This window comes from Agrilus planipennis, unplaced genomic scaffold (genome assembly GCF_000699045.2).
Source record: "Agrilus planipennis isolate EAB-ADULT unplaced genomic scaffold, Apla_2.0 scaffold87, whole genome shotgun sequence".
NCBI classification, from domain to species: Eukaryota; Metazoa; Arthropoda; class Insecta; order Coleoptera; family Buprestidae; genus Agrilus; species Agrilus planipennis.
In genome coordinates, this window is record NW_020439134.1 from 343,276 (window position 1) to 354,407 (window position 11,132).

Here is an 11,132-nt window from a genome sequence, read left to right on the forward strand (position 1 = left end):
ATATATATATAAATATAAATATAAATTTACATCTCCCAATGAGAGCATCGTATCTGCTACACCATCTTCTGTAAGGCCAGTTTTCTTAAATGTATTTTGTAAACTTGTCAAAGCTAGTTTGTATGAAGACAAAATTTCTGCATCATCTTCGACATCTTTAACCTTAGATAAAAGTACATGAACATTCTGAAGTGCATTACACTTTTTAGTTAGTTGTTTTTCCAGTTCTTTTTTTTTTATTAGCAAACTTTTAGCCTGAAAGAGTAAGACAATAAATCAAGAGAGTGTTATTAGAGATACACATGATAGAGTTCTGTAGCCATTTACCAATTTCTACCAAATTAATAAAGGAGTAATACAATATATTCAAAATAGTTTTAACTAAAAATACCCATCAAAACCCACCTCCAATATTATTTCCAATTTTGAAATAACCTTTAAAAATAATAAGTTGTTTCACAATTCTTCGAAAGCTATCTTTGCTTCAGTGTTTATTAAAATTTTCATTGAAAGTACTGACTAAAGGCTACTTTTTTTGACTTTCTTTTCCAGATGTTCCAGATATTTTAGAAATTTAAATCTGTACCATACTTTGATAACAACTTTAAGTGGGTGAAGAATTAAAACCAAGAGGTCCTAAAACATTTTTAGATGTATTTGAGAAGACATCTAAAAACTTCCCAGTCAAGGTACATGAAAAAATTAGATACACTTGTCACTGTATGGGATGATTACTTTCCAAAAATACCATCTTTTTTATTTTTAGGTCTATACAAACGAAAGGATGGGTTGGCTGTGACAGAGATAGATTGACAAATAGACCAAAACTATTGGCTAGTTGGCTACAAAACCCTAAAAATCGTTAAGTAATAAATAAAATTAAAAATTTAGATTTACCATCTGTCTATGACCTGTTTTAAGACAATTTTTAGCCTGTTCTCTTATTCTATTTACTTCAGCTTCTTGTTTTTCAATATTCTTTGTTAAAATCTTTTCATTTTCTTCTAAAATATGGATACTAACATCTACATCTGAAATAGGCTTAACTGTTTTTGTATTTATTTTAATTAACTTCAATGTAAGAGCTTTTTCAGGCTCTTCACTAAAGCCAACTTCTTTAATGTCAGCTTTTTCTTCGCATACTAGTTTATGCAACACAAGCTGCAAACCATTAGCTTTTTCTATTGGCCATTCAAGAACCTCCAATAAATGATGCATGTCAATAACTTTACCTTTACAGTTTTCAGGCAAACTTTTAAGAACAATTTTTGAAGCAATATCTACCGAACACACATGAACATATTCTTGATTTTTATCTCTTTCAACAAATGAATTTTTTACTGTATGAAATGTCCATTTAATAGGCTTCTTAACTAATACCTGCGTTGCCCATCCTGTCCAACTTTTAGAGGGAGTTTCTTCTAGATATTCACTGACTGATTTTATTTCATTCAATTTAAACATTTCATTGATTACAACTTCTAAGCAGCCTGGACTTCTCCCATTTCTATTAAACACCTTTAGTAAATCAGGCAGTGTAAACTTGTAACACTTTGATTCTTTACAATATAATTCTATCATATTTCTCCAGAAAGCAAGTTTAGAATCCCAGTCCTGTGGATTAGCATTGCGACTTCTAAACGGGGCAAAGAGAACATTCATCCTAGTCTCGTCGTTCCAACAAGGAGGTAGCTTTTCTGATGGTATACACATTGTAATTTCCTTTTCTTTCAAGATGATTTAAATATAACATTAACTGAGTAGTTATTTGAAGCACATTCATTGACATTCCTAGACTAGGACTGTTGACATTGATGAAACACTACTACTATAGATAATAGATACACAAAGCGTAACTAGAATTTGATTTCGGCTATATATAGTTTTCAGTTTCTAACATATGTCTAACATTTATGCTCACAGAATAACAGACATGTGGCATGTGTGCACGAGCATAGACATATATTAATGGACGTGCCTTACCCGTATATCGTTGTAATAATTTCTTGGCTGGAAAAGTGAGGGAAATGACGTATAGTTTCGGACTAGTGCTATCTCTTTCATGACACGAGTAGGTACTATCATGAGAGAGATGGATATTGCCCGAAACTTCGTTCCATCTCATTCTTTTGTTGTACCACAATTCTGACCGCTAAGGCATGTCCATTAGTAAACGTCGATGTGTAGGGGATTGTGTTTATATCTAGCGGTCATATAACTTCTATAAAGTTGGTTGACGCAGGCTTCTCTCCTCCCATATAGCAAGACTTTGTCGTTAAGAAGAAAAACTTTTTGAGCTGCTTGTACAGGAAAAAAGTGAAAAACATAAGAAAGAAATGGAACGATGTTTCGGACAATATCCATCTCTCTCACGATAGTGCGTAAGCGAGTCATGAAAGAGAAAGCATTAGTCTGAAATCATACGTTATCTCCCTCACTTTTCGAGCCAAGAAATTATTACGACATAGGGCTAAGGCACGTCCATTAATATATGTCTATGGCAATCATGGCAATACTATCATATCCATGATTCACCAATAGCGCCCGCGTATTATTAAAATCAAGGAAAAATTAAATATTGTATGTAATTATGGTAAAACTTCCGAATTAGCAGAAGGTCTATGAGGCGGGGAACGGTGGTGGTATTTCTATGGGCGACAGCAAGCTGTTTTAACATAGTCTAGGAATATAGTCTTAACGTGGAATATATACATGGAAGGTGCAATTAAGAAAAAAAATAATAAAAAAGATTTGTTTTGGTGAGAAATAATTGTGTAAAAAAAAAAAAATGTTTTTATGGATATCGATGGTTTTCAGTATTCCCATTATATGTAGCGTCTACAAATATATTACGTGGCATAAATTATTATGTAGTGGGTAAGTATTGAGTGTAAACTATTACAATTTTATGAGCGGTGTCAAGTACCCTCTAGTTGGAAAGATCGTTTGAGTTATGTACCCGCGGAAGACGCCTTTCGAACTAAAAGAAGGGTGAAAAACAGGTCCTATTGAATTTTAGGTTGAGACTAATATAATAGACTTCGTTCTAATTAATACGCATAATAACGTTTGTACTCTGTTCGATATTGTAATTACTTTTCTATTAAAATACTTGATGCGGTTGTCTTTTATTTTTAATTTGTTTTAACTTTATGTAATTTATTTAGTGTCGGTTTACAGTTCAGGTGTGGAGTGAACTCAAAAACAATAGCTTTGCAAATCGGTGTGGTGTGTGATTCAATTGCGTAAGTAAAAAAATGGAAAAACGAAGTCGGCACCGAAGGAAGTCTAGTTCTAGTAGCAGTAGCTCGGATAATTCCTCATCTTCTGATGATGGACGTTACAGAAAGTCAACAGTTATACAGTTATAGTTATATCCGGCCACGAAGGGTTCCATTACGAGGGAAGATCAAATGAAGCACGTTATAGACGAGTTACGTCGTTCGTCTATCGTCCACCTCTTACGAGGGAAGGTCGAAGGAAAGACATCATGGACGAACTAATTCAGCAACCTTATACGAGCAAAATATCAAGAGGCAGACGCCCTGAAAGAGTTACGTCACACCCCTTAAACGAGGAAGCATCAGATGAAAGACGTCAAGAATATAGAGGAGGTGAGAGAAATAAAAACAATAACAGTGATGCCCTGATGTATCATCGCCATCAAGATCCTTGATATCGGCTTATGAAAGTCGTATTGAGCGACTGGAAAGTCTCATAGCACAAATGTCACGCTCCAACCTCGCAGAAGAAAGCAGTCGCCTCACTTTACGTAATGATTGCATCACCGAATTTTATCCAGAAAATGACAATTTAACAACTGCTAAATGGTTGGAGAAGATCGACCAGTTACGTAACATTAATGATTGGGACGACATTACAACCATATATCTTATGCAGTCGCGATTAACTGGTACGGCACGCACATGGTATCAAACTATACAACAACAATAATGGAAAGCATTGATCACTAAAGCATTTCCAAGTCATTTCGATTATGCTAAAGCATTTAGAAAAATGCTTAATCGAACCAAACAGTCCGCCGAAACTATGACCGCCTACTACTTGCAAAATTGAATTGTTAGGAACATGTCAAATTACAGGCAAGAATACCATTTGTAACCCCAGACGGTCACCATGAGTATTTATATATAAATCAATAAATTATTACGTTTTAGTACGGCACTGATATCTTAACGATGTCCTTATTATCAAAATCGGTTAAAGAAGTAATGCAGCGACTCGAGGCTGTACTACAAATTTTTAGAAGTGCAGGAATGGATTTAAAACTTTATAAATGTCGCTTTCTTCAGACCAAGATTGAATATCTGGGCCACAAAATAACAGAAAGATGTTCGACCTGATTTTGATATAATACAAGCAGTCGCAGATTTTCCCAGACCAAAAGATATCCATACAGTCAGAATGTTTTTAGGACTAGTTATTTCAGAAAATTGATTACGAATTTTGCTAAGCAAGCCTATTTCCAATTTAACGAGAAAAGATTGTAGTTTCCACTGGGGTGAAGAGAAATTAATGCCTTCAATGAGTTAAAACAGAAACTGGTAGAGCGATTTGTTCTAGCAATGTACAATCGGGAAGTAGAAATGGATGTCCATTGTGATGCAAGCAAAATAGGTTTAGGCAATATTCTCTTATAGCGGCAGATCTCAGGAGTTCTTAAACCTGTTCAGTATTTCAGTAAAACTACAACAAAAGGTTAATCTAACTACCATTCCTACGAGCTCGAAACTATGGCGGTGGTTTTGTCACTGACCAAGTTTCGAATATACCTTATTAGTATAAAATTTAAAATAATTATCAACTGTAATTCATTACGTCACACCCTAATGAAAAGAGACTTGGTCCCCTGAATCGTGAGATGGTTCGACTTCGAGCTTGAATATCGAGCTGGAGTCGATACTTTAAGCCGTAATATTATCGAGGAAGCGACTGGATTAGAGGTAAACTTAGTAAATGTGAATTCTGTCCGCTCAGCTGCAGAATTCAAAATGCAAAAATTTAATCGACACACTAGTACGAACTTCTAACACTACAGAAGAGCGACAAATCCACAAGGAGTATTGTCTATGGTCGGTTTGCAAAATAAGAATCCGTTTGAGTTACAAATTATTAGTAGGAGCTAACATAATAAAAAACAAGAAACCTAAAAAATAAAATTAAGGAAAAAAATAATGTGAACTATTGGCGAGGTTAAGACGCAGTGAAACACAATTAATTTAATTTAATAAAGACTCGTTTATTTGGACGACTGTTCGATACAAAAAACACAAAGAAACTGACAATAATGGCGTCGGTTAGGCCTTATAATGAATATAAAAGTGGGGGTGAAAATGGCGAATGCAACTTAAGAAAAGGAAATTAGGCGCGTGAATTGAATCCCTAACACTTCCCTCAATTACAAGGCTAATTGCAAATGACAAATAAAAACAAACTTTGAAAACGTAAAACAGAATAACTAATCTAAAAGACGGGACTCGACGACTCAGCAATCCTTCAAGCCTAGGCCGTAAGAACAATTCTCCAGCTTGACTCCAGACAGAGGTTTTGTCAGGACATCGATCGTCATTTCTTCTGTCGGCAGAAACTCCACGCTGAGTGTATAAATTTGGACTGCCTTCCGAACAAAGTGGTACTTGATGTCCACGTGCTTGGTGTGCACGTGGAAGACCGGGTTGTACACCAGTTTTGCTGCTGACTGGTTGTCATTGTAGACGGTGATCTTCGACAGCTTTTCCCGACGTAGCTCCTTGGCGAAGTTCGGCAGGTGGATGGATGGCTTCTCGCATGGCCTCGGAGAGGCTCACGTACTCCGCTTCTGTCGATGACAGGGCGACGATTCTCTGCTTGCGCGAATGCCAGGAGATAGCTGCTCCGGACAGGGAAAATGAGTACCCCAAGTATGAAACTCGGTCGATTGGGCAATTTCCCCAGTCCGCGTTCGCATGTCCAATGAAACCATTCCGGTCCTGCGTGTAGAACAGCTTCCGATCCACGGTGCCCTTCAGGTACCTCAATACCCGGTTCACGGCGAGCCAGTGAACTTGGTCGTGTGCGCAGTTGAACTGGCTCAGCATGTTGACCGCGTAGGTAATATCCGGGCGTGTCCCGATGGCAAGGTACATAAGCGCACTGATGAGCTCGCGGTAGGGAAACTTTGCCTCGTTTTCTCCGGTGCTCGCCTCAAGTTTTGTGCCAACGGCAAGCGGCGACTTGACGGCTTTGCAGTTGGACATCCCAAACTTGTCCAGGACTTCCCGATGGAGACCTTGTTTTTCTCCTGCTTGACCTCGATGCCCAAGCAGTACTTGATGCAACCGAGGTCCTTCACCTGGTACTCCGCGGCCAGGTGACCTTTGATCTCGTTGACGCGTTCCGGGTTGTTCGAGACGATGACGATGTCATCTACGTACAACAGGATACAGGTACACCCTCCAGGATGATGATCAACATAGACGCAGGGATCGGACTCCGTCGGTACCAACCCGACTGCCTTGAATGTACCGCTGACTTTCGTGTGCCATTGTCGACCAGCTTGGCGTAGCCCGTAGAGGGCTTTAACCAATAGACAAACCTTATCGCCTGACTTCAACGCTTTTAGCATGCGCTGAGCTTTTGCGACCAAGGTTCTGTCTCTCTCGGTGGCGATCATCCTCTCCAACGATACCCTCAATAGAACCGGCGGCTCCAAGTACACGTCGGTGTCCATATCACCGTTGAGGTACACCGTGGTGATGTCTAGCTGGGTGATCTGGAGGTTGAATTTGGCTGCCAAAGCCAACAGGAAACGGAGCGAATCCAGGCGCGACACTTGCGGGAATGTATCGGTAAAGTCGATACCGAGCCGCTGGGCGAATCCGCGAACAACAACTCTGGCCTTACGTCGATCCAGACTTCCGTCTGGGTTGAACTTGTTGAGTAAGACTATACGGCAAGAAATCACGTTGTGATTAGCAGGCCTGTCCACCAGCTCCCAGGTATAATTCGCCACCAGACACTTGGCTTCCGAATAGATGACATCAAACCACTCGTCCTTGTCTTCTCCCTCCAGGGCGTTGTTTAGAGGAATCTCGATGGCTGTCATCGCCACGCACTAGTCAACTTGGTAAGTAGCATCGTCATCCTCGAGTTGGTCACTGTTGTCATCTAATGCCTTCAATGAGTTAAAACAGAAACTGGTAGAGCGATTTGTTCTAGCAATGTACAATCGGGAAGTAGAAATGGATGTCCATTGTGATGCAAGCAAAATAGGTTTAGGCAATATTCTCTTATAGCGGCAGATCTCAGGAGTTCTTAAACCTGTTCAGTATTTCAGTAAAACTACAACAAAAGGTTAATCTAACTACCATTCCTACGAGCTCGAAACTATGGCGGTGGTTTTGTCACTGACCAAGTTTCGAATATACCTTATTAGTATAAAATTTAAAATAATTATCAACTGTAATTCATTACGTCACACCCTAATGAAAAGAGACTTGGTCCCCTGAATCGTGAGATGGTTCGACTTCGAGCTTGAATATCGAGCTGGAGTCGATACTTTAAGCCGTAATATTATCGAGGAAGCGACTGGATTAGAGGTAAACTTAGTAAATGTGAATTCTGTCCGCTCAGCTGCAGAATTCAAAATGCAAAAATTTAATCGACACACTAGTACGAACTTCTAACACTACAGAAGAGCGACAAATCCACAAGGAGTATTGTCTATGGTCGGTTTGCAAAATAAGAATCCGTTTGAGTTACAAATTATTAGTAGGAGCTAACATAATAAAAAACAAGAAACCTAAAAAATAAAATTAAGGAAAAAAATAATGTGAACTATTGGCGAGGTTAAGACGCAGTGAAACACAATTAATTTAATTTAATAAAGACTCGTTTATTTGGACGACTGTTCGATACAAAAAACACAAAGAAACTGACAATAATGGCGTCGGTTAGGCCTTATAATGAATATAAAAGTGGGGGTGAAAATGGCGAATGCAACTTAAGAAAAGGAAATTAGGCGCGTGAATTGAATCCCTAACACTTCCCTCAATTACAAGGCTAATTGCAAATGACAAATAAAAACAAACTTTGAAAACGTAAAACAGAATAACTAATCTAAAAGACGGGACTCGACGACTCAGCAATCCTTCAAGCCTAGGCCGTAAGAACAATTCTCCAGCTTGACTCCAGACAGCGGTTTTGTCAGGACATCGGTCGTCATTTCTTCTGTCGGCAGAAACTCCACGCTGAGTGTATAAATTTGGACTGCCTTCCGAACAAAGTGGTACTTGATGTCCACGTGCTTGGTGTGCACGTGGAAGACCGGGTTGTACACCAGTTTTGCTGCTGACTGGTTGTCATTGTAGACGGTGATCTTCGACAGCTTTTCCCGACGTAGCTCCTTGGCGAAGTTCGGCAGGTGGATGGATGGCTTCTCGCATGGCCTCGGAGAGGCTCACGTACTCCGCTTCTGTCGATGACAGGGCGACGATTCTCTGCTTGCGCGAATGCCAGGAGATAGCTGCTCCGGACAGGGAAAATGAGTACCCCAAGTATGAAACTCGGTCGATTGGGCAATTTCCCCAGTCCGCGTTCGCATGTCCAATGAAACCATTCCGGTCCTGCGTGTAGAACAGCTTCCGATCCACGGTGCCCTTCAGGTACCTCAATACCCGGTTCACGGCGAGCCAGTGAACTTGGTCGTGTGCGCAGTTGAACTGGCTCAGCATGTTGACCGCGTAGGTAATATCCGGGCGTGTCCCGATGGCAAGGTACATAAGCGCACTGATGAGCTCGCGGTAGGGAAACTTTGCCTCGTTTTCTCCGGTGCTCGCCTCAAGTTTTGTGCCAGCGGCAAGCGGCGACTTGACGGCTTTGCAGTTGGACATCCCAAACTTGTCCAGGACTTCCCGATGGAGACCTTGTTTTTCTCCTGCTTGACCTCGATGCCCAAGCAGTACTTGATGCAACCGAGGTCCTTCACCTGGTACTCCGCGGCCAGGTGACCTTTGATCTCGTTGACGCGTTCCGGGTTGTTCGAGACGATGACGATGTCATCTACGTACAACAGGATACAGGTACACCCTCTAGGATGATGATCAACATAGACGCAGGGATCGGACTCCGTCGGTACCAACCCGACTGCCTTGAATGTACCGTTGACTTTCGTGTGCCATTGTCGCCCGTAGAGGGCTTTAACCAATAGACAAACCTTATCGCCTGACTTCAACGCTTTTAGCATGCGCTGAGCTTTTGCGACCAAGGTTCTGTCTCTCTCGGTGGCGATCATCCTCTCCAACGATACCCTCAATAGAACCGGCGGCTCCATGTACACGTCGGTGTCCATATCACCGTTGAGGTACACCGTGGTGATGTGTAGCTGGGAGATCTGGAGGTTGAATTTGGCTGCCAAAGCCAACAGGAAACGGAGCGAATCCAGGCGCGTCACTTGCGCGAATGTGTCGGTAAAGTCGATACCGAGCCGCTGGGCGAATCCGCGAACAACAACTCTGGCCTTACGTCGATCCAGACTTCCGTCTGGGTTGAACTTGTTGAATAAGAATATACGGCAAGAAATCACGTTGTGATTAGCAGACCTGTCCACCAGCTCCCAGGTATAATTCGCCACCAGACACTTGGCTTCCGAATAGATGACATCAAACCACTCGTCCTTGTCTTCTCCCTCCAAGGCGTTGTTTAGAGCAATCTCGATGGCTGTCATCGCCACGCACTGGTCAGCTTGGTAAGTAGCATCGTCATCCTCGAGTTGGTCACTGTTGTCATCTAAGTTCTCGTCCGGACTGTCGTTTTCTTCAATTTGACCCTGAGCGAGAGCGTGCTTTTCGCCGTCTGATTCCTCTGCGATGACTGCCTCGTGGTACTGTTTTGATGGGCAACCCCTCTTACGGTCTTGGGTCTGCCTGGTCCTCTTTTCGCTGCCTGTCTTCCTGGTGTTGGCCGCTGCTCTGCTTCCCCTGCTCCGTCGGACTCGGCAACTTCCTATCCTGGATCGTTCTCAAATCCGTAGAAGGGCTCTAAAACATCCTCATCGTCGATTTCGTCAACTGGCTCGTTGACTTGATTGTCGATTACTTGAGGTAAATGATTCGGGAGCTTCGTGACACTGGCGTCCAACACATAATCCCTGTAGATGTGATTAACTGGCTCTTCGACATCCTGAGGCGGCTTCTCGTGCTCTCGAGGAGCATTTTGCTTCCGGGATGGACTAGGCCGGAACTCGTTTAGGAACTTGACATCCCGAGACACTCGAACTTTCCGCTCTTCAGGTATCCAAAAACTTTTGCACGGCGTCGCTCTTCTTCTGGAGGAAGTAGACCATGCAGACCAAGGAGTAGTCGTTGATGAACGTTATAAAATAGCTTGCGCCTCTCATCGACTGTGTTCGCATCGGTTCACAAAGATCAGTCTGAACCAGCTCGAGGAGCTCCGAGGAGTGTTTCTCTCGGGTTCCGAACGGGGCACACGATATTTTGGCAGGGAGATAGGTGTCGCACTTGATCTTGCCGACGATCGACTTAATTGTCAGTCCCTTTACGTACCAGCTTTTCGCCAGTAGAAACAAGTCGAGCGCGTTAAGGTGGCCTAATCAAATGTGCCACATACGTCGGACTTCGACTCGTTCGCCTACGAAACGGCCAGCGCGCGTTGTTCACTTTCGCGAAGAAAGAACAAGTGTCCGATGCGTTCGGCGACTAGTTTTACGTCACTGAAACTGTCTTTGACGATCACGCACGACTTCTTGAACGTGACCTCGTGGCCACGGTTCACAATTTTTTTTAAAAAATAGAGTGATTCTAGAGGAAAGTTTGTATGTATAATACATGCATAATATAGTAGGAAAACACTGATAATTTTAGAGGTTTCTAATGTAATGTCGTATTGCGCTTATATTGCAAACGTTGGCTGAACCCTACGAGATAGATCAAAATAATGTACTACAATATTGTACATCTTAAAAGGGTCTACAAAAAAGTCCGGGATGGTATATGTCTATCTCTTAGTGATAACCCACAATAACCATTTTTATCCTTTACTTTTTATGAGAAATAATGACTTATTTACGAAGCGATTGTAAGCAATACAGCATTAATTCTTATCCAATTAAGTAC

General features: G+C 41.6%; 1 protein-coding gene across 2 annotated transcripts in view; it reads right to left on the reverse strand.

Moving 5' to 3' along the window:
- LOC108740129 (charged multivesicular body protein 7) overlaps positions 1–1,929 on the reverse strand; it is a 2,539-nt gene extending 610 nt beyond the window's left edge. Inside the window, exons 1-3 of one of the 2 annotated variants that reach the window (XM_018474335.2) lie at positions 1,381–1,929; positions 898–1,200; positions 31–255 (exon numbers count right to left, since the gene is read on the reverse strand). In XM_018474335.2, coding sequence (XP_018329837.1) covers positions 31–255; positions 898–1,200; positions 1,381–1,713 — 861 coding nt within the window. In that variant the 5' untranslated portion in view covers positions 1,714–1,929. Of the gene's footprint in view, positions 1–30; positions 256–897 lie in introns of both variants that reach the window. The other variant, XM_018474334.2, reaches the window with a different exon arrangement.
- Positions 1,930–11,132: the final 9,203 nt, after the last annotated feature.